The following is a 23862-nucleotide window of genomic DNA, read 5'->3' as shown; positions in this document are numbered from 1 at the left end:
GGTTTGAATCATGATTGCTAAATGTTTAATTCTTTAATTCTTTAAAGGATTAATTCCGAGAGACATAGACTAAACAGGCATAGCATACTGTACTTTTAAACTTGGTATAACGCTCCTACAAAAAAGCTTTTTGTGACTACGTGGTTCTTTTTTTATTTGCATTTTCTTCATTTATATTTTCAGGCGAAAAAATCCAGATAAAATTATCTCTAGTCTAATGCACAAAATATAGCAAATACGTGATTAGAGTAAATGTTAAATCATGATATGGGATTTCCACGATCTGAGACCCAATTTGCGTCATATTTCATCCGGGCCTTAAGGCACCAAATGCCGCTATGCATCATTTCGAACACGTTCCGGTACCTCGATGGTGTCTGAGGTCCCGGTGCCTTGTGTTCATGTGTTCCGATTAATGACATTTAGCCTTTAGCGATGGGCAAAGTCTGCATATTTCAACTTGCGGTGTCATTGACAAGAACAAAGGATATCGATAACGCGCAAGCCTATAATAAGACTGTAATCTGCTACTTTACGGGATTCTGTAGAGATGATCGATTTCTGAAAGTGTGTTTATTCAATCTGAAATGGCAAAGAATTTTAAAAGAAATTCTCGATAAACAGTAAAATGTGTATAAGACAATTCATGTGGTTCTTTTGTCTTCTTGTATTTTTTTGATCGAATAATTGCGATACAATATAATATATCCAAAAATATAAGGTTTTACGAAAGATAAACACATACTGGTCCATAGGATGTATTTTTTTCTTATCTGTCTACTATTCTTCTTTATTCAATCCCGAAGGGTGTCCATGCAAACAAGCCTGTTAAACAAACAAGGTTTTTAACAACGAACACCGCATTGCAGTGAACTCAAGACCATATCTTGAAATTATGCAGGGAAAGTGCATCAACACATTGTCCATACATATAACGCGTTGTTATCGCTTCGTACCGCAAATGCCGTTAGCCCAATTCAAAGTGTATATGGTTAGCCGATCCCAAAAATGGCTTCTCACGATATTCTAGAAAAAAGGTAATTGTAGTGTATATGTTCTTTAAAGTATACCTGACCCATTGTTTTATGACAATTGTGTTTAGAAATTATTGAGTTACTGTTATAGTAACAAAACTAAATGAACTAACTTGATTGGCTGGTAACTAATTGCTAGACAAATATATCTACTAGGCTCCAGCTGAACTACATCAATGACGAATGACTATAAACATCCTTGTCAAACTACAGATTCCGTTTATGATTTATAAACTGTGTGCACAGCGACAATGACGAGTTAAACTGAAATGTTTCTATATGCTGACGTCATTGGTTTCTGTGAAAGCATTCGATGGAAATGTCAGTCATTGTGCTTATGTGTCCTGCTCCACTGCTATATACCTGTAAGCTAATCTAACACCAATTTCACTGATAGAATGTGTTATACTGAACAAACATACTGTATTGAGAAGAAATTGGAAAGCGATTTTAATACACCAAAATTGAAATTTATTTTAACGTCTGACTTTAGTGACTTACTGGGCTAAAGGTTTAGCAAATAATCGCATTTGATGAATAAGTTCTTGGTGGTTCTTGGTGTGAAACAAACGCAACACGGTACATGCTGCAATCAGTTACAAGCGGATGAGAACAAAATCAGCCATTTCCGTAGGTACGGCAGCAGGTTGTATTATTTTGCTGGTCGTCAGTTCGACAAGTGTTGTATTGCTATTGAGGTATTTGTAAGTTATGACGATTGTGGTGTCCTCTAAACGCATTTCAAGCTAATATTTATATGAGGTCCGATTTTTGCAATGACGTGTATCTATTTGCGCAATTTTTCAGAAATTTGAAAGTAATTACAATGAATGTTAATGAACACAAGATATTGAAATATGTAGACAGCCAAAAAATATTTACCAGCAGCAACTCTGAGTGCTCAGAAAATAATGAAGCAAAGCCGAGCCCCCGCGAAACAAGGATTTCTACGTCGAGTTCTGAAACGAATGAGAGTGACGCTGTGACTTTGGGAACGTACAAACGAAGATGGGCCGTTCTTACAATCACTACTTATTTTCTAATCACCGTTGGCTACAATCGAGCGTGTTTTGGAGTTGTTGAAAACGTGTATGCGCATTATTTCAAAGTAACCGTTGAAGCCGTTGATTGGCTTACTCTCAGCATGAGCGCTGTTAGCGTTATTGGATGTGTAGGTCTGCTTCTCATTTTGCCGTTCCGTGACCTTGGATTTCGCTCTTACTGCCTTGCCACGTCATTGTTCATTGTAGTGACACACGGCTGTCACCTAGCGGGCTCGTTTCACTGGAAACTTTTCCCAATTTGCGTGGTAGGTCAAATCACAATGGGAATTGTTAACACTATCGCCCTAGTCTTGATACCTCTAACAGCAGCTTTGTGGTTCCCCAAAGAAGAAATCGCAACAGCAGTTGGCATCTCCTTAGGAGGTATTGCTGTAGGCAATGTCCTTGGGTTCAACGTTCCCGCCCATTTTTTGGATAATAAAGATAGCTTGCCTGATGACGAGTGGTTCACGTTGGTTCGCAGTCGACTTATTGCGATATTTTTGAGTTTGCTGGTCATAAGCGTTTTGGTGTTTTTTGCAACTGGTTTTATTGTCCGCGACAAACCGGAACTGCCTCCAAGTTTGTCGGAAGCTGCAAAGAGAAAATTGAAGCTCTACGACGAGATCATGGCAATTCAATCTCTATGGTGTCGAATGGCGTACTATTTGAAGATAGTATTCTACGAAAAAACATTTTTTGCTTTAGTAGTTTGTTTTGGAGTGGTGGAAACATGCTACATGCTCGAAGTGTTGATGATGGCCGATATTCTACGTGAAACCCGCTCAGAACTGAAGAATTCAACGCAAAGCAACGTTTTAGCCGCGCTGTTTTTGTCGCTTTATGCTGCTGGGGCCATCGGAGGCGGGGTAGTCAGCGGAATAATTTTGGATAGGACAAAGAGATTTAAAGCAGTCGCGATTATCACTGGGCTTTTAATGGTCGTTTTTGCTAGTCTCTTTTCGCTAATGATATATCACGACAACATTAATGGAGGCCTCGCTTCCAATTTCTTTTATGGCTTTTTCAATGCGGCTTGCTACACCGCCCTCTACGAAATAATAGTACAGCACATGTATCCTTGCAGCGAGATGGCACTAGGCTCTTGGATTACCCTGTTTGTGAACATAGCCGCATTATTTGTACCTTGGTTTGGCCGATTTATTTATAACACGTTGTCAGCAATTGGTGTGCTAGTATTGCAGGCCGTTGTGCTTTTGCTTGCAGCAATAACAATTGCCTGCTTAAAACCAAGATACGAAAGGTATTCCATCAACAAAGAGGAAAGGGAAACGTCTTCTCTTACCACCCCACTTGTACAAACAAAGGAACAAGGAAGGGTAATCAAGTAAAGACATGATTATCTCGATTTATGGAGTAGTTCAGTATTGTGTTGTCTTTTGGATACCTTAGTTTATTCAAGTATTACTGTATATACCGTCATATTCGTTCGTTGCATTAGAATTGGGAATACATCTACAGAAAATCAAGATCCTGTTTTGTAAGGATTTAGCACAAGCGTAACGTAACTCTGTTTAACTGTAACGCTTTTAACGCACCATTCAGAAGACGAAAACAGAAGTGCCTTCTTCAGAAAGGTGGAAAAAACCATCATGCTTGCCGGCCTATAGGTTTAAAATCATTCGATTGTACGCAAGCAAACTTTTTCTCTTGCGCCTTCTGAATGGTGTGTAAAGGGCTTTCCAATCATACGCCAACGTGTACTTCGCATTAAAGAGGACTTTCAACCCTTGGCTTTGTTTGCAAGCGGCGAGAAAGTGAAACGTTTGCTATCTTACACCTTTATTTTTCGAAAATTATAACACTTGCTAAAGAGGTGTATGTAGATATACATATATAGGTAAAATAATCTTATAGAACACAGTTCACGTTAGTGTAGCGACGGCAGGTAATAACGAGATAACACAATAAAAACGTAAAATGCTCTGTGGCCAGCAACATAATAAATTTCGTTACGATTTTCCTGATAAATGCAGAATGCTTCGGTATAATTGGTGGGATGAATTTAATTGCGAATGCCACAGAAACATATTAACAAGCAGCAATTTAAAAGATTAAAGATTCTAACTGTTTTATATAACAACCCTCATAGCAGAATCCACGGCAATACATGTAGCTCTAAATCAGTGACATAAAAAAGGTTTCAATGTAATTAATATGCCGATTACACGGAATCACACTCGTGCAAATTTCTGCTGCAGTACAAATTGTCGAGGTCAGTCACAAGACAGTGTTGATAAAAGTTGCTGTGACATGTCACACCTTCCAAAGTAATCATGAGATCACCTTACTTCGACTTCAGTTTAGCAAGAATCTTGACTGACAAATGTGTCATTTTTATATGTGTGAGATAAAAATACATTGCTTGTCCCGTTTATCGTCAACCCAAGTATTTGGCAAATGAAAAACGTAAGTAACACGTACCAATAAGCACCTTTCGCATCACCTTTTTTTCGTTTAGCGTTAACCTCGGACATGAATGTGGAAACTGTCGTGAGACAAGCGGCAAAACCACTGGAAAATGCTGTAGCAACGCCTTGCCCCGCACAGTTAAGCTGACCCCACATTTGCAAAACGTGAGTCAATGCGACTAAAGTTGATCCCAAGGCATTGACAAGTAGTGTGCCCAATGGCAGCTTGTGGCGCTGATTTATCGGTGATAAAGCAAATCGCAGTCCTGCACCAAAAGGTGCAAAAAGAATTGAGAGCATAACTGCAAATGCTGTTTTATTGCTTGCTCCGATAAAAGCAGCAACAAATGCGCATAATGTGCACATCAGCATAACTAAAGTCAGTGTCAACGGTAACGTGCTTTTGATCGGTTTAGTTCTTGCCACTCGCTCGATACTTTCACATTCTAATGCTACATCGCAATTGTGTTCCTGGCTCATAGAAACGGTTTCGATGGAGCGACGTCCTCTGGCTGCAAAACGTTTTGTTAACATTTTCATGACATCGTTTCCAAATGTCAAAGAAGCCGCGGTCGTTGCTAATCCCACAACCATTGATACAATAGCGACCACTTGCGGGGTGCTTGATGCAGATGCTTTTGTCAAGAAGAGCAATGAAACGTGTTGATTCCATCTAGAGTAAGTTGTAATGGATCCACAGAGACCTGAAAACCAAGGTAATCAACGTTATACCACATACACTACGTGAAAATTGAAAACAATGCGCATATTGAGTTTTGAATTATTTTTGAATGGTCTAAAATTAGAATAAGATAGCAGCTTTAAAACATGATGTAGAATCCCTTTGTGTTCACCATAACTGTAACCACCTGTCGAAATCCCTGTATGAAGGACGGTGTATCTTCCACCTTTGGTAAGGGGAGAAGCAGTTAACATTCCAAGGCAGAAACAACCGAACATATTTGCGAAGAAGGACACAAAGATCACCGATGAAAAATTCTCTAGCCCTGCGGCATCCTTACCCATCATGAAGTCCACGCCGAGTCGAATCAAACAGCCGAACATTGCAAATAAACTGATGTGGACGTATAATGAAAACCGCTCCGTTTTCGTCCATGTTTGCCTCTTAATGAAGGACATGCATGCGCCTCCGTGATGTGACTGGCCGTTGGCATCACGGATAGGCTCCATTCTTATATTATATTACCTGGTAAATATGAAGCTGGATTCGTATGTCTCAGAAAAGAAGTGCATACCATTCACTTTTTAGCATCATTGAATAAGTCAAATAAACTTATTACCTAAAAAGAATGTTTATTGCCCATAGATTAACCTTCAAGACAACTTTACTTACTTAAATCATAGCAATTAATAAACTTACTGAAATTCCTGCAGTTTTAAGTGCTAGAAAGATTAGCCTTATCACGTTATACGTCATATCACGTCATTGCATGAAAATCACTAAAAGACTATGAATAAGCGTCTGCCGTCTGCTAACAAACTGCCTAAAGCACTCTTATTACAGTTTAAACAATGGTTTACTTCTACCACCGTGAAATCTTTTTATACTTTTTACTTCTGACTACAACAATCACCAAACATTTGTACATTGAAACAAATAGTTTTCTCTGAGTAAACTCCCTTTAAAAATGGTAATCCTAAAGCTAAAAGCCTTCTAAGCTACAGGCAGTCAGTTGTAAGAGCGTTTACTTTAGGCAAGATGAACGCGCTACTCTACTGTACTGTGTGTAGCTGGAACAGTCGTGTACAACCTCATTCAAAACCACTTTAACAATCACCCGCTCGATACAATTCAGCCGCTTGCTTCAATTCACTTCCTTTATAGCCATTGCGTACAGCGTATATAACTCGCCAGTGCCAGCCTCACAGGCTACAGCATGGGCATCGTTCTGTAAACGACACTATGCTGTAGGAACTATGATGAATAATTGATTGGCGTGGGTTCATTTTCCGATTATTATGCACGTAATAGGCGGAATATATAATTGATTTTCCAGTCAATATTCTACTAGATTTCTTGTACTGGCTTTCGTTTTGTCGTTAAAACAAAGGAAACAGCTGAAACCAGACCGTCATAACCTTCAAACCAAATACCTCAAGTCGTATTACAGCATTAGCGTTCTTCGCTTTATAAATCTTAACAGTTATCGATTGAAATAATGACGTCTTGTTAGGGCAGACTCCGCGTTTCAAATGTCAGGCCATAGAAGCTGTGGCAATTATCGTTGTTTTTATGGTACAAATAAAGAGAACAACAACTCCCTGCGGATCTGTAAAACTGTTTTTTGTTGGAAGGTTTTATTATTTTGTAGACCGCGGGAGTGGTCGTCAGAAATTTGGTGATATATCATTACAATAGCGTTGTCAGTTTGTCACCACATTTTGCGCCGATCACCATTGTACTGTGTGCACGCTTCATTGTTCCAATTTAGATGAAAAGTCGTTTTTGATTGTCCACTGTCGAAAATATTGTATTGGCAAACAACTTTACCCGATATACACTACCGAGTTTAATTGAATGCTCTAATATAGCCTAATACAATGGTAACGTCATATTCTAATAATTGCTTGTCTAAAGAAACACAATTGTCATAATATGTACCTGATGGAAGGGAGGTGTAAAACGATAAATATTGATCTTTACGTCTATTCCATAAATATTCAATGCAGACAATCAAAACAACGCTATCAATACATTGCAAGGGTGAATACAATAACTTTTTTTCGATTGCAGCGTCGTTTATTCAAACAAACTCTGATTTCTTGTTGGCGTATAGATAACAAGTTCGGTTTTGGTATGAGATGTCTTTATTCTAAATCACTAAACTGGTTTCGCAAGGTTTATGGTTACACTTGTTAGATAGTGTGTTTACACGCACTGGAACGAAAGTTTCTTTTTTTTTCGGAAAGAAATCGTATGACGATATCTTGCAATAACAGAACGTTTTTGTTTTCTTGTATTCGTCGCGGCAATTTTAGTGATAAAATCTAATCATGCTGTTAATGTAAGACTTTCGTGACAATGAACTTCTAACTGCAACCATTATGACTATCCTTTTACAAACACAAGGTTACAACCACGTCTGTTTGCCATGTAATAGGGTTTTAAGTGGTAATAATCTTATTTAAGCTGTGGTTCAAGTAGATATCTGAAAGCTGTTTTACGTGTAAGATTTGCAGATAGAGATTTGTACTAGATACAGTATCATAAATGTCACAGAGGTTGTCAAAAAAGGCATGTGCTGTGCGTCACCTTTACCGTTGTACACGTCATTACTGTTGCTCAACTAATTTGCGATAAAGGTTACGACTTTTTCGAAGTTATAGTTTTGCGAAAATCTTTTTGGGTATAAGAAAACCATTGACATCACCTTGTATAGCAGCGCTTGGTAAGTTACTTGGTGAAAGCGTAGTTAATAGAAGATTATGGCAGTTGCTCAAATCGCTGGAAGATTTTGCGTCTCTTGATAATGACTTACCAGACAGCATAAAGGCATTATCAGAAAGTTTTGAAAAAAAGTTAAAAAATATTTGTTTTAGCGATCCATAGCTTTTTCGTTTTACTACATTCAATCTTTTTTTCATTGATAGATCCAGAAGCTGTAAAAGCTAACCGCTTTGTCGACACACATTACAGACGTCTTATTTATGCTTTATACGATTTTACCTTGTTTCTTATAGACCTCCAGCAATAACTAATGAGTGTGGAATCGGCAGTGTCAGCTTACGGTTTTGCTTATTGCAAAAGTTATAACTTCACCTTTTCTATTGAAAGTTAGAAAATTACTTATAAAGCCTAAGGATAATTCAGTCTGTTTGATTACAACCAGCCCTGAGCTGAAGTTCAACTATTTATAAGCTTGGTTTAACAGTGTTAAAGTACAACTGATGTAGCCTTAGAAACAGGTACAACCACTTTCTAAATGTTATATGAACGTAAGACTGGAAATAAAGCATTAACTTCAGACAAAAAGCATCAAGTTCAGATTTAGTCACCGATAACAAATTTCTTTATAACGTCAACAGTAAAAACCAAGAATTTAGTACTAAAATTTATTTAACCAAGAATTTAATACTTGCAGTAACTGACTGTATTGTGAGGCGAAAAAGTGATTAATTTTGCTTTCACCAGCAGTGTAGTATTCAAAATCTGCAACAAATTTTAACTTGCTATTTCAGAAACCTATACATAATGAAAGCACTGTTTTGTTTGTTGTTTTTTGCCGGTTTCGTTAGCTTCCGAGCGGTTGCAGGAAATAGATGCCGTCGAGGAATTCAGTTCTGTGCTGTGAACAATACTGAGACCGGTGAAATAGAAGACGTCCAATATGACGATTGTGTACAATTTTGTTGCGGTGAGTTGCAATGCACAAACACAAATAAAGTGATTTTTGGGGACATATTTTGACATAAAATCCGGCTCACTTTGGCTGATCTTTTTTTTTTACTTTTAAACTTAACAAGTTTTTGTTTTAGGTGGCGTTCTATACGAACGAGATATTTATTTTGAATGTTGTGGAGACAAGGAAGCAGGTGTCCCGTACAGCAGAAATACTCAGCTCTGTTGTTCATGGCCAGCAGGAAATGAATTTGCCATCTATGACCAAGTGGAGAGTGTATGTTTTTGTCACAGTCTTGATCTTTTAATTGCGTTAAACAGATTACATATTTATTGATTATCCGATTACATCATGCAGGGTGTGGTTTTATCATGACTTATGTGGTAGCCTGTACATGTGATGAGTCAAAAAATCGTTTCAACCAAAAACATGCCGTTAAATAAGAAGTGTTAATTAAAAATAAATTGACATCTGCTTGCTTGTAATTCAGTGTTTATATGATGGTTTTAACTCCGTCTGGCAATTAAAGTTTTCTTTTTCTGGGATAGTTGCTCTGTTAGTGAAAATGTCTCTGCTTTATTTAATGCTAAAAATCTATAATACGCATTATATTTTTTGCTTCTTCACACTACACAGAATACACTGTCAATATATAGCCTAACCGTTAATTTTAACAAGGTGAACGCCGCAGGCCATCATAACGGGAACTGTACAGCTCATTTGTTTCTAGCTTTGAGATGAATTGCTAAGTTTTATAGATAATAATTAATCAGACAAGGCGTAAGTCTTTACCTTTTCAATGCCAAGATGATTATGATTTTAAAACATGGTGTTACGGTAAAGAACGTCATATTATTGTAGGTTGGCGCGTATTGCTGTGGAACTTCATTGATGCGTCAAAATATGTCTAGCACACATTCTTGTTGTAACAGTTACCAAAACCGACCGCAAACCTTTAATCATCGAACCGAAATGTGCTGCAATGGGAACGTTGCTTTTGCAGGTATGTCCAGAAAATCATCGCGTATTTTGTGTTGAGTATGTTTTGCTGTACTGAGCACAGCTGATTTCTTTATATTAGCCGATACCGCTTACACTTCTTGCTGCGGTAATACCTCGTATGATCGTCGCGTGGCGTCGTGTCCGTGCCACAATGGTGTTGTCGGTATTGGTATCCCGAAGGTACATGCCGTTTGCTGCAGCAGTCCAGACCATCGCGTTAGAAATCCCTATAACTTTCTTACGCAAAGCTGCTGCAACGGTTTTCCTTATTTTGAAGAAACGCAGTTTTGCTGTGATGGACAAGTCGGAACCTCTTCAACTGAGGTAAAGGATTGCCCGTATTTTTGAAACTCTTAAAAGAAATTGGATTCCAGTTCTTTTTTATAAGACGATGCTCTCATCGAGTATTACTTCATTTAGATATTAGATAATTGCATGCGCTGAATTGATAGAACGTATTTGTTGTTGATATGACTTCATAGAGATATCTTAGCGTCATTGTTTTGCGTCAGGTGTGCTGCGGCAGCACAATTGTTTCAAGATCTACCGACTTCCTTGATGCAGAGGTTGCTTGCTGTGAGTTACTGGATGAATCAAACGTTGTATACGACGTGCAGACAAGCGTTTGCTGTGCCGGTGCCCTATCCCAAAGAGATCAAGGCGTATGTGTCATTGATTTCTGCTTAAAAAAAAACTTGTGTATACTACTTGTTTAAATGGTTATCTATATGATCTAGCTTCTCGGCGATGTTATCTGTTGTGGAGACACAATATACAACGTATCAGAGTCGGGAGACGCTTGTTGTGGTGACGTACCCTATTCCATCGCCGGTAGTGTTTGCTGCAATGGCCTTGAGTTTGTAAGTTGAGAAAATAACTGTTCCTGTTGAACCGGATTTTTTCCTGCTTGGACCCAGAATAATTACGGTGACTTTTTTTCTAGCCCGGGGACGAGTGTTGTGCTGGAGAAGGTTTTTCTTCTGCTGGACAGCTTTGTTGCGCTGAAGGCGTTGTTGTAAGTTAACAAACTTCTATATTTTACATGTACTTTTACTATACTTGTGTTTGTCCTTCTTTGAATACGAAAATACTTTCATGAATTACTTTTAGTCGCACAACTTTGAAAAGCCAGGATGTTGCTACAACGAAAGCTTTAACGCTGTAGCCCAAACTTGTTGTGGTTTCACCGTTTTTGAAAATCCTCAAGTTCAAAACGAACTGGTAAATTTTGCTATATATGTGCGAAGTACATCTGTACCACTGACGTTTATGCATGCACGTTGTTAATAACTGTTGAAGTGTTGCTCAATTCGCTAACGAATGTTTACCTTCTACCTCAGGGAGTTTTTGAAACTAGCCGGCATACGAGATGCTGTGGTGATTTTTCGGATAGTTCAACTCTGATACCGTACGACTACTTCACGCAAACGTGCTGTGCAGGAGTAGTTGTTGATTTAGGTAAGTTTGATTTTTCTGTGCAAACCCAGCACCATGTTGCGAACATACAAAATATATAAAATAGTATGGGGGAATTGGGAAAGGTGTTTATAAAATTACACATAAACCTTGAAAAGGTGAGTTATCGAAACTATTAGTCTTATTCATCACGCTGACCCATATGTGAAATGACAACAAAATCTTCAAGGAACAATTCATGATGTTACGTTTTTTAAAACAAACATTGCTATCATTTGCGTGCAGTAACACTTATAGCCTTCGAAAAAATTGTTATACAGGCGATATTCCATGGTCTAGCGCGCAATGCTGTGGCGAGGAATTGCAAGACAACGATCTGTACACCTGTTGTGATGGCAACCGGCGCATTGAAAATATTTTTGGAAGTGCCACAGAGTGCTGTGGCATCGACGCCATTAACGTCACTAGTAGCATCTGCTGTAACGGGGTCGGAGTGTCACGCACCGGTGGCACCGAAGATGAATGTTGCGGTGAGTCAAAGGACTCACTTTTATGTTTGTATAACTTATTTGCGACGTAGCTCACGCATCGATAGTTATAGCCTATACAGTCACGTTATCAAGTCAATATTCCGTTGAAGAAAAGAATTTATAAAATGAAGTCCTGTCGAATAGATAAATATTCTTAACAAAACAGGTTATAATACCTGTAGTTATCTTATCTTATCGTAGATAGTTTACTTGTATTATATTGCCAATGCGTGCAAAATCGAAGCTTGCACCGGTACATAAACTTGTTTTACCAATTTACGGCAGGGCCAGCGGCAATTAATCCGAACGTTGACATATGTTGCGATGGAGTTCCGCGCTCATTAAATGGTGTTTCTCGTGAAAATGCTATCTGTTGCGGTGACGGCTGCATCGATGGAATGCTCTACTGGTGTTGTGACGGAAAGCAATATAGAAAGGGTTCATCCGACGGCATTGACGTCAGTAACCTTGAGTGTACTGACCTCTTTCCTACGGTTGAATAAAACCTTCTGCTTTTGATGAAACACTTTGGCACATTTTTCTTTTATTCGCCAGTGCATTCCCAGCAATGCTAAATCCTTTAAAACTGAAACTTCATTAAACTTTTATCTACCGGGCAATTTCTTATGTTTGTTGCTATTTTCACTAACGTACTGTGTTTTGTCCAAAAGGTCAGCAATTGATAGTTTAATTCTCGAAGATAATCAAACTTTTGATTTTTTTCATTTGAATTAAGCAGGCTATGGCGATACGGTAAAACAATGCACTCAATAAAAAATGTTTGACGAATTTGAGATTGCTGGAAAGCGCAGTTATCTTAAACGTGAAACCAGAGTCGTAACCGAGTCATCAAACTCGAGTCTCAAATCAAATCGTTTACATTTAAATCAAGTATAGAGTCTTTTGGCAAATATGACTAACGTCAATCGATATCTGAAACCAAGCCATATACTAATGACTTCGATCTCGACATATAGTTTCTAAATAACCGTAAGTATTTTCTAAAAATATTTAGATATAGCTCACTAGGAAGCCATTTTATTTTCTCTCTGGGGTTACTTTTTCATGTACCAAGAAGTTGCTCGTTACATTAGTGTTTCCCGGTTACACGTTACCATTCTGGAACAGTATATTGTAATAGTGTTTTACCAAAAAGAATTTAGAAGATTAACCAAAATGATGGTCGGTTCAGTAGTCATGCAGTGGCGTAGTAGCCATTGCGCAGCAGCATCACGTTTGGACACGTTATAAGCACCACGTAGTGTCAACCAAGCGTCTATTAAAGTGCAATAGGCCTACTTGTGGAAAGACAAAATTAATATTTGTCAAATTTCTGTAATTTACTTCAGAGTACCACAAAACATCAATTAAATAATGAAAAATACTGCATTCACTCGCTGACGTCACCTTTGCTGCAGAAAACATGACATTTTTGATCAAAGTATTCTTGTGTGATGTTTCATGAACCAAGTTCAAACAAAAGATCTTGTTACTTAGGCAAATCGTTTTTCGTTTACGTGAATTAGTTATGGAAAGTCAACATAGTCTTAAATAAAATCTTCAAAGTGATTACCAGGAACGTGTAGGAAACATTTTGATCGCTTGCGGGTGTTTCCTAGTCAGAAAACTATTTAAAATAATTGAAAACCAGTTGTTGGTTTGTTTGTTGTTTGCTTTTAACGTAAGCTTGATAACAAGTCCCTTGTCCTTATGCATGTATGATAACATTTTCTTAAGTTCACTAGATGAGTCAATTACCTTATGTATATATTTTCTAGTTTATTAGCAGCTCTTTCTTTTTGCAATCCAAGAAATGTTACAGTGTGTAGATTTTGGACCTTTTTCTTAGAGACTTCAGATCAAATTATCTTTAGACAAAGGATCGTTTTAACCTACTAATTTCATTATTTGCAAATACCAGAGTTGCGATTTTTTAATATTTCTGTGAATGAAATCTTCAGCGAATAAAAAACTGCCTCGACTCTTTAACTCTCCGTAACACGTGCTTTGTACCATTTATCGTCTAAGTATTTCGTTACGTTTGTTGAAACTTTAGTGGATGGGCTTTATGCTTTGTCTTTTAAGTATAATGAGCCATGCCATATATAGCTAAGTCATATCGTTAACGAACAGCAGATGGTAAAACTTCATTTGGTTAATCATTTATGGATTAAGTTATAGTGTCACTGGCAAAAAAATCAGAAAATATCAAAATAAAACTGAAACGCGATGTTGTTGACTTTTTGGAAGTTCAAGCATTGATCTCAAGCAGCACATGACTGTTTCAGTGTTGAAATTAATAAAAGAAAACGCCTTATGCTGATCTTTGCACATCGTTGTTTAAACCAATGTTTATCGGCCACTCGAACACTGTATGTACTGATGGTAGAGCATTGAAGAGATTTTCAATCAGCTGTTGCTTGAACACACCACTAGCTCGTCTGCTTATTTTCGCTTTTTTCAACTTATGTTTTGTAGATTTAACTAATTATGGGTTTAGTGGCCGTTCTAGTTGTTACCAGCAATTATTACTTTAATTATGTTTGAGCACGTTTTAAACTTTTTCGGCTTTGTCACTTTTTCCCGTTCATTGGCATGTGCTAGTAGCAACTGGCTTGATTTTTCATTTCCACCCCGCTTTTGAAGAAAACTAAAATGATTGATTGATAAATAGCGTATGTTTGTGTCTTCATTGCACAGGTTACAGCTCTGCTAAAACCACTTTTATAAATACTAGTGTTATAGGGTCTAAGACTCCTTTCACTCTAAACTTAGTACTACTAACACTAATCTTTAATTGATTTTAGAAAATAGGGATCTTTTGGTGGCTATTGTTTAGTTCATTTTTGGTAAGAAAAGACAATGTTATTTAATTGAGCATTCGTACATAATGTACAATATTTGGTTTCAACTTGATCATGAGATATTGCGCTCGTTTGATTCGGCAGCGTCTGGTTTTGACTGACAAGAGAAGTCATTACTGTTGGGATTATGCAGTGAATAGTATCTAGCAGGCGTGTGAGTTACAGCAAGTTACATTTCTTCTTTATAGCGTTGACTGGTATTGGCTTGTACTGCACTACATAAGGAAGCCAGTAAGCCCTTTTCAACCATTCTCCGTGTTACGGTCTTCCTTTTACATTGTACTTTCGTACATTCTCCAGTGTTTCTTCAGTTTACCCATTGTTGAGGCTTAATACGTTGACGTTCTTGGTTATACCACATGTATATTTTTAGTGTAACTCAAAAATAAAACAATTAGATTGATTTTAACTTTTATTTTATCTTTAGCAAACGTCGGTTGTAATTACATGTACTTTTAGACGTAGCATTCAGATTCAATGAGAAGCATTTTGGTTATGTTGTTGCCCAAGCCACCATGCTTTCAACGTTGCAACCGTGTTGTGAGCTTTTTGTCGGACATTTTGTTGAAAAATTAATACTTCTTCAGGAAGAGGATGTCCTTGAGCAAAGTTGTTGAAATATTCCCTTCAAAATGTAAGTTTATTAGTTACAAATAATAGATACTATAAAGAAGTTCTCTTCGCGTTTTACGTTTAGGTTTAAATCAATTTTGAAAATTTTGCTTACTTTTGTTGTCGGTACTTCTTTTGAGCTTTTCCACACAGTTTGCTCCAGTATCCTTGTGTGTTGTTATCATTATCTTCTCCAATCGGATGAGCGTTGACGTACACAACGAGAATCAGAATGAAGGCGACCACAGCAAGTTTCATGTTTAATTTAGTTGGTACAAAATTTGTCAAGACTTAGCCCACGAGTTTCAAACAAAGAACAAGGTTTAAATGATATTGGCGAAATAGAACTTCTTTTGCAACGTTAGGATTAAGTTAAAGCGGATGAAATAAAAAGACATAACCAACAATAAAACATTTCAAGAAAAAAAAATATCTAAGATTTTCATTGAAACATTAGCATGGTGAAATATATGCTGTTAACTTTTGCTGAAAATACTAAGTTACCTAAAATTGTATGACTACTTCTAATACCAGAAATTTCATCTGTAAAATAAAACTAAATTACAGTTTGGTTACAGTGAAATTTTTCTCATATTACAAAAACATGCCACTGCTGAAACGTGCGACTGCTCCCCTTTCTTATCACTTCTTCTGTCGTGCAAAGTTCTGTTACGGGATATAAATAGTGCCTTGTCGCTAATTTGCTGCTGCATGCATAACCATTTGACCAAAGTCCGTGCTTGTCGTTGTTAGTTAAACTGAGTAAGCAAGTTTGGTCAAACAAACATATTGCTGTGGCCCACGTCCTGTATTTATCTACTTCAAATGTTGTGGAAGGTAATAAGCGTTTTAAAGTAATTTAAAGTTTAATACCAATATAGGAAATAGTTATGGTTCTTTTGCAAACTGTGCAAAATTTCTGAAGATTAGGAAAAACGATCGCTGCCTTTATTGGCTTTTGGGCGTATATGCTTGAAAACAATTTTGTTGCGCTTTTGTGCAAGGATTGTGTTTATGGCCATGTTCCTCAGGAAATCAATGATTTATTATTTATCAGGAGAGTTGTTTCGGCAATCAAGGCTTGACAAAATCATGTTGTTACAGTAATTTCTGCGTGAAGAGCATGACCAGAAGACGTTAATATTGGACAATGTGAATTTCTCAATAGCTTTTGTTTATTCACTTGTCGTTGTTGTTGTGTTCCATTACCTGTTTCCATGGATGTTTCTGCTTTTTAGTTTGATCCAATTGTCCTACGCCACGTATACAGAAATCACTTATTGCAAAGATTATTCTCATAGCAGACATGACAAAAACTTCATTCCTATCAGCGTGATTATCAAATTTTTACATTTAACTTTTTTATCACTGGTTTATCGTCTGTAATGGAATAGAGCAATGTATTTACTAGATTTGAATCAAACCCGAGGTTTCGGTGGTGCGTATTTACAGCACGACTTAATCATACTTTTCATACATTCGTACTGTTATTTACTGTAATAAAAGTGTATTACACTTGTGTAGCGCCTTATGTACTCATGTAACCAAACTTTTTCTCAGCCAGGAACTTCCCGCTCGACAGCTAGTCAATTAGCTCTGTTTGCTTTAATAACTTTTAATAGCATTTTCTTAGGTAAAAACAATCATCTTCTTGCTATAAAACCCAAACGTAACTAAACCTCCACTCCATACCCAAGCGCAACACCACACCAAAACAAATTCCACGCAATCATAGAATCAACGTGGGACGCTAAACACCAATTAGGCCCTAGGGGTCGCGATGCGAGACGTCACAAAAGGTCGACTAAAAACACGTGTACAAATAAATAAGTAAAATACAGCATCACGTGAGCAAACCTAAAACCTGACAAGCATGCATACAAAAGACACAACGCGAATAAAAATAAGAGCTGACTCACACATTTAACTAGATTAAAATATAGGAGTGGTGCGAACAAACGATACGGTGGCTATAAAACGGGTGCATAAAATAATCCCGTGACATCTCCCCCCAACGCGCATTCTTTCCGTCCCGGAAAGCTATTCAGCGTCTGGGTAAAAACGTGTCCGCCTACGGACTCGCCGCGGCGGCAGATTTCCCTCTGTCATGGTTGAAGTGGTCTCGTTGGGAATGGGGTCGTTATCTTCGAGGGCAGCTTGGCTTGTCTCTATTGTCTCGTTATTGCCTTCCTCTGTGATCCTAGGTTGCCCTCCTGTCGATTCTTCCAGTCCCTGTTTATTGGATGATTGCACAGTCGTGCTTGTATCGAATGGTGTAGACTCGGATTCTCCGGCGACGACACCGGTTGAATTTAGTGGCATGAATACCAAACCTTCAAAAGGAGAACACTGGTTAATGCCATTATCCGAAACATGACTGTGCGGAAGTCGATTATCGCGTTTATCATCACTATGAGCCCTTAATTTCATTCTGTTGTAGTGAACCGTTTGTTCTTTGCCGGTTTTGTCTTTTATATCATATGTGGGATGTCTCGCGTTCACTACCGTGAAGGGGCCCTTGTAAGGAAGATGAAATTTACGGTATTCTCCCGGTGGGATCACTGGATCTTTCAGCCATACTTCTTTTCCCACTTCAATTGGGAGTCCCCTTTGTCGTTGGTTGTAAAGATCAGCCATTTTTGTTCGTTGTTTTCGTAGCGTTTCCCGAACCGTCTTTTCTGCAATCTTCAACCGTGTTTGTAAGTCCTGAATAACCGACGTTTTCAACACTCCACCGGTCGGTGTGCCCAATAAATCCGCAGGTAAACGAAGCGTACGACCCGTTAATAAAAAATGTGGCGATACACCTGTGCTCTTATGAACACTAGCGTTATAGGCGGCCACGACGGCTGACAAAGCTTGATCCCAACTACGTTGATCTTCCTGTACGTAGTTTCGTAACATAGTGATAATAGTCTTGTTGTTTCTCTCAACTCCCCCGTTCCCTTGTGGGTGATAACTTGTGGTCCTTGTTTTCGAACAACCCATCAGTCGTATCAGCTCTTTGAAGACCTCACTTTCAAAATTCCCACCTCGGTCGCTGTGGATAACATCTGGTACACCATGAACTGTGAACCATCGGTGGAACAATACGTCCGCTGTGATTTTTGCTGTTTGATTACGCATGGGCCAGGCCCTTACATACTTGGTAAATAAATCGCACGCCACCAATATGTATTGAAAACCTGATGATGTCATAGGTAGGGGTCCCACGACGTCTATTTCTACTCTTTGCATTGCCCTATCCTCTGTGGACGGGACTAAACTCGCCCTTGGTTCGGCCGATGGTTTCTTGTTTCGTTGACATAAATCGCAGTTCCGGCAATATTTTTCAGTGTCCTGTCTCCAACCAGGCCAATAAAATCTTTCTTCTACTTTTTGGCAAGTCTTCGTCAACCCTAAGTGCGCCCCGCCAAGAACGCAATCGTGTAGCGACTGCAAAACAGACAAACGCATAGATTCTGGAGTTATAAGCCGATAACAGTGGGTTCCCGGTAAACTGCGATTACTATTTACCCAATATACTGGGCCGTCAAGAGTGCATAAACTTCCAAATTGAGCCCATAGATGCTTAGTCATTCTTGACAAGTTTTTAACGTGTTTGTACGAAGGTCTTTTCCCCAACTTTAGCCATCCCAAGGCGGGAGCAATCTCTGCGTCCGCTTCCTGGAATTTCAGTACTTCATTCGGAAGAAACCCGATGTTGCCTCTAAGATCTATGTTGTTCACTGTTTGTTTGGAATCTTCGAGGCTGGTGGTAATCCGTTGATCATACAATTTGTACGGGAGGTCCACCTGTGTATCTTCGTTAGGGCGTCGACTCAATGCGTCGGCGTTTTTGTGTTTTTGTCCTGGTCGATGGAGTAACTCAAAATTGTACTCGGCAAGGTGTTCCACTCACCGGGCGCATTGTCCATACAACTCTTTCGACTGCCATAACCAACGCAACGATGCATGGTCCGTCCTCAATAAAAACCTTTGACCTAGTAGGTGACACCTATTCAATTTTGTGGCCCAGACGACTGCCAGGAGCTCTTTTCGAGTCGTGGAGTAGTTCTTTTCGGCTTTTCCTAAAGATCTACTACAATACGAGATCACACATTCTCTGTTATCTGTGACTTGTGACAGCACAGCGCCAATAGAGCTATCGGATGCATCGGTGTCGAGAATAAACGGCTTGTTGTAGTCTGGGTACGACAGCACTGGCGCGGTACACAGCAAACGCTTCAAAGTAGTGAAAGCGTCCTGGTGTTCTTCGGTCCACTGGAATGTCTTGTTCTTCTCAGTGAGTTTGTACAACGGCGAGGCAATTTTGGCGTAATTTGGAATAAATTTCCTGTAATATGATGTTAAACCCACGAACTGTCGAACGTGTTTCACGTTACGAGGTATAGGCCAATTCGCGACTCTACTTTCTCAGCGTCACACATCACGCCTTCCCTAGAAATTGTGTGCCCTAAAAACTTCACTGATTCTTGAAAAAGAGAGCATTTGGACGGTTTCAAGGTTAAACCAGCTTCTTCCAGTCGACTTAAAACATCGCTTAAACGAGACATGTGTTCTCCAAATGTGCGACCATACACTATCACATCGTCTAAATATGCTAAAGCGCCGCGCCACTCCAATCCATTTAGAACGATGTGCATCAACCGTTGAAATGTGGCTGCAGAATTGCTAAGACCCATTGGCATAACATTCCATTCATACAACCCCATGTGGGTGGTAAAAGCTGTAACCTCGCGGGACTTGTTGTTCATTGGTATTTGCCAATACCCTGAACGCAGATCCAGAGTAGAAAAATAAATGTTACTCGACAATTCGTCCAGGCTCTCGTCGACACGTGGGATTGGGAAACTGTTCTTTTTCATCAGCTCATTTACCCGTCTGTAGTCAACACAAAACCTCACCTCACCAGATTTTTTTCGTACGAGAACAATGGCGCTGGACCAAGGGGATGTGGATGTGCGAATCAAGCCTTGCTTTTCCATTTCGGTAAGGATTTCTTCTACCTTACCCTTGTCTCGAGGGGGTATTCGGCGATGAGGCTGCCTCACTGGGGCGCTAGACCCAACATCGACATGGTGTTCTATCAAGTCGGTTTTGCCTAAATCGAGTTGACTGGTCGAAAAACACTTCCAATACCTCGATAATAAATCCAGTACTTCGCGACGTTCACTCCCCGACAGCTTCGCCCCCAAACCTACTCCTTCAATTGCTTGCAAGTGTTCACGTCGGGATATAAAACTATGTTCTTCTACTGACGCTACAGCGCATCTTTGCTTGGAGTTCATAATGCATCGGTTATTATTGCAGTCACACGTGGAATTTAATTTCGAAACTAACGCGCACGTGCCGGGCTGGCAAACATCATCTCCGCCAATCATAGAAACTGGATACAGGGTAGCGACCCTGGTTCCGTTGACTAACCTGACTTCGTCATCGCTAAAATTAGCCAATCGAATGGGGACTTTTCCGTTACGAACTTGTGCGAGATAGTTACCCGCTAGTACACCATATTTATCATTCAAACGGGGATTACCTTCAACTAATGCCGGAAAATCAACGCCGGACATTTTAAACATCGGATCTCTACAAAATAAGCCCAAAGTACACACCTCGGTGGAAGCGGGGACGATCAGGTCTTCAACGATGTAGACTTCGTTCCGCTGTAAGGTCACTTTCTCATCAAGTAGGGGTGTCGACGACGACCCAGCTTCTAGAATTTTGTCTTTGTAGCAAATCCGACATTGATGATGTTGGACGAAATCCAAACCAATGATGAAATTTTCTGCGAGTTGATTGACGACGTAGATTTCACACTCTGTGATCAAACCAGCCACTTGAACTGATAACGTGACAAGGCCTAACACCTGTAGTGCCGTCCCACTAGCCGTTGTTAATTGTATGTCCAACATGTGGGTCAGTGTAGTACTCGGATTTTTGGACAAAACTTTATCGAACAAAGTCTTAGACATGAGTGATACGCTGGCTCCCGTGTCTACCAGAGCACAAATGGGCATAGAACACAACATTATATTTACATATTTGCATAACCTTTTCCGGTATTGTTGTTGAGATGATGTTGCGGTGACTGGAGTGGTCGGACGCGATCGATTCCAGCTTAACTTTGATCTGTTTACATCAAATGATTTAGTCCGAGGGTTATGATTCTTAACTAGGCTTTGACGGTTTAAACAATCCCGCCTAAATGAATCATGTTTAGAAAAATGTGTACTTAAACGTCGGTTGTCTCGGACCCCGTGTGCTTTGTCAGATGGGAACTTACAGTTTCGGTACCGTTGGTTTCTACCGTCAGACGGGCCTTGGGCACGTGGTTCCCAGTGGAGGAGATCCACGTCTCGTTGTAAAGTGTTCATCTGTGTTTTCACCGAAGTAAGAGTTTCGTCCATAATGGAAATCCGGCCTTGGATACCGTCGTTAAACGATTTGATTTCGCCACTTATCTTTACAAGTTCATTCTTCATCGAAACCGTCGCTTGGTCCTGGCGGCTTTCGTTTCTGTGTGGAAGCTGAGTGACGGCGAACACGTCTGAACACGGAGTCTTTCCAGAGATGTCCAGGGCAATGGCTCGGGCGCTGGTAGAGAAGAAGTCTCTGCCGGTCTCTAGGTCTGCGGCTAACGTTTCCGATATTTGGCGGTTTTTCAAACCCCGGATCAACGCCAAATAGAGTACCTCATTTTTCACAGGTGATTGATCGGCACCGATGTACGCCATGTCGCCCTGCTTCCGTAAAGCGTAGACAAATGATCGTGTAGATTCATCGTGTCCTTGCACCCTATCCAAAATGCTGTTTTTCAATCTGCTGATTTCGGCCTTTGATTTTCCCGCTTCTGAAGCCCTTTTCACCAGCTCGTCGAACTCTAAGTCGTAGATGGAGGCATCTTTTCCTTGAATTTCCCAGACAAAATCCTTATCGAAACTTTCGATGAGGAGGTGCTTCTTAAAATCTTGATTCGCATTAACGCTGGCGCAGTAAGATTTAAAAACTTTGAGAAAGTCCTGAAAGTCTTCATCGGACTTATATCTCGGTTGAGTCAACGTCACATTCAAAGCCATACTGTTAAATAATCTCTTGATACCTTTTTGACTGCGGGATCCTGGCGCGCTCGCCAATTGTAACCAAACTTTTTCTCAGCCAGGAACTTCCCGCTCGACAGCTAGTCAATTAATTAGCTCTGTTTGCTTTAATAACTTTTAATAGCATTTTCTTAGGTAAAAAAAATCATCTTCTTGCTATAAAACCCAAACGTAACTAAACCTCCACTCCATACCCGAGCGCAACACCACACCAAAACAAATTCCACGCAATCATAGAATCAACGTGGGACGCTAAACACCAATTAGGCCCTAGGGGTCGCGATGCGAGACGTCACAAAAGATTGACTAAAAACACGTGTACAAATAAATAAGTAAAATACAGCATCACGTGAGCAAACCTAAAACCTGACAAGCATGCATACAAAAGACACAACGCGAATAAAAATAAGAGCTGACTCACACATTTAACTAGATTAAAATATAGGAGTGGTGCGAACAAACGATACGGTGGCTATAAAACGGGTGCATAAAATAATCCCGTGACACTCACGACCTTTTTATCCATCTTTGGTGCGCAGAATGCCTTGGTCAAGTTGTTTTAAGATGTTTTTGCCTTATCATTTTGTATTTAAAAATGTTGTTTTTTGTAGATCAATGGATTCCCTTTAGCTGTCACTAGGTATTGGCTGATACTAACCCAAACACGAATTCAATTCGACGAATATCGTCTTTGAGGAAAATTCGAGCAAATACAAACAATAGCGAATCTGAATTCATTATGACTTATAAATTTACTGACTTTGGCAAAAAATAACGATCCACTTTTTCCTTAAAATAACTAAAATAGAGTGAACAGTAGGCTACTTACAATGAAGGACATTTTCTTTATGATTTTGTTTTTTCAATGGATTTTCAAACATTATTTTTGGAGCAAAGCGATTTATTTAGCGATTTCATCTTGTTAAAAGCATGATTTGACAACTTTTGGATGAATGTTTTTGCTTGGCTTTAATACAAATAGATTCTGGATCCGTTCGCGTCGAACTTCATGTTATTCGGGTTCGCACGAGCCAAAAAAACTTTCTTGCCGCACATCCCTACTTGTCACATTACTCTTTTCTCGAGCTATTGCGACTTTGTGTGTGCTTGATCAATTGTGGTTGGAATAATAACGAGAGTATTTTAATTTGTTTTTAACCTCTCCGCTTGTCGCTATAATGGGTACCACAAATGAGAAGTTTCCTCAAAAGATCACTTAATAAATGCACGACTGCTTACATTTTTTGAGGCGTGAGTTGGTCACAAGTGTTTTGGGTTACAACATGCCAACGGCTGGCGAGGATCAATCCCGCTACAAACTTAATTCATCATAACCAATAGATACATAGACAAATAATTTCAATGGAATCATTTCAACTGCTTTCAAACATCTACTGGTTATAGAAATTGTTGTTATTAGTAAGCTACATGTCCCAGTTTTCTGTGTAGTCACTTTCCATCGGCTACG

The 23862-nt window shown here is 39.2% G+C and overlaps 3 protein-coding genes and 1 long non-coding RNA gene across 4 annotated transcripts; 2 read left to right on the top strand and 2 right to left on the bottom strand.

Annotated features, from left to right (window-relative positions):
- The first annotated feature begins 1410 nt into the window (after positions 1–1410).
- LOC143469050 (choline/ethanolamine transporter flvcr2a-like) lies at positions 1411–3561 on the top strand. The gene has a single exon (XM_076966599.1). The coding sequence runs from the start codon at positions 1792–1794 to the stop codon at positions 3427–3429; it is 1638 nt and encodes a 545-aa protein (XP_076822714.1). The 5' UTR covers positions 1411–1791; the 3' UTR covers positions 3430–3561.
- A 302-nt stretch (positions 3562–3863) lies between these two features.
- LOC143469751 (uncharacterized) lies at positions 3864–6615 on the bottom strand. The gene is made up of 3 exons (XM_076967558.1): positions 5891–6615; positions 5379–5716; positions 3864–5213 (listed from the first exon to the last, which is right to left on the bottom strand). Exons 2-3 carry the CDS (start codon positions 5698–5700, stop codon positions 4402–4404), a joined length of 1134 nt encoding a protein of 377 aa, XP_076823673.1. The 5' UTR covers positions 5701–5716; positions 5891–6615; the 3' UTR covers positions 3864–4401.
- Positions 6616–8689: 2074 nt separating this feature from the next.
- LOC143469497 (uncharacterized) lies at positions 8690–12432 on the top strand. The gene is made up of 11 exons (XM_076967210.1): positions 8690–8885; positions 9007–9146; positions 9732–9873; positions 9952–10196; positions 10385–10534; positions 10610–10732; positions 10816–10887; positions 10983–11093; positions 11213–11330; positions 11609–11818; positions 12104–12432. Exons 1-11 carry the CDS (start codon positions 8723–8725, stop codon positions 12319–12321), a joined length of 1692 nt encoding a protein of 563 aa, XP_076823325.1. The 5' UTR covers positions 8690–8722; the 3' UTR covers positions 12322–12432.
- Positions 12433–15086: 2654 nt separating this feature from the next.
- Positions 15087–15678, bottom strand: LOC143469228 (uncharacterized). The gene is made up of 2 exons (XR_013119086.1): positions 15410–15678; positions 15087–15307 (listed from the first exon to the last, which is right to left on the bottom strand). It is a non-coding gene; the product is annotated as an uncharacterized LOC143469228 (long non-coding RNA).
- Positions 15679–23862: the final 8184 nt, after the last annotated feature.

Source organism: Clavelina lepadiformis, chromosome 8 (genome assembly GCF_947623445.1).
Source record: "Clavelina lepadiformis chromosome 8, kaClaLepa1.1, whole genome shotgun sequence".
In the NCBI taxonomy this organism is placed as follows: Eukaryota; Metazoa; Chordata; class Ascidiacea; order Aplousobranchia; family Clavelinidae; genus Clavelina; species Clavelina lepadiformis.
Note: the sequence above shows the minus strand (reverse complement) of the source record. Positions and strands in the feature narration are given on the sequence as shown.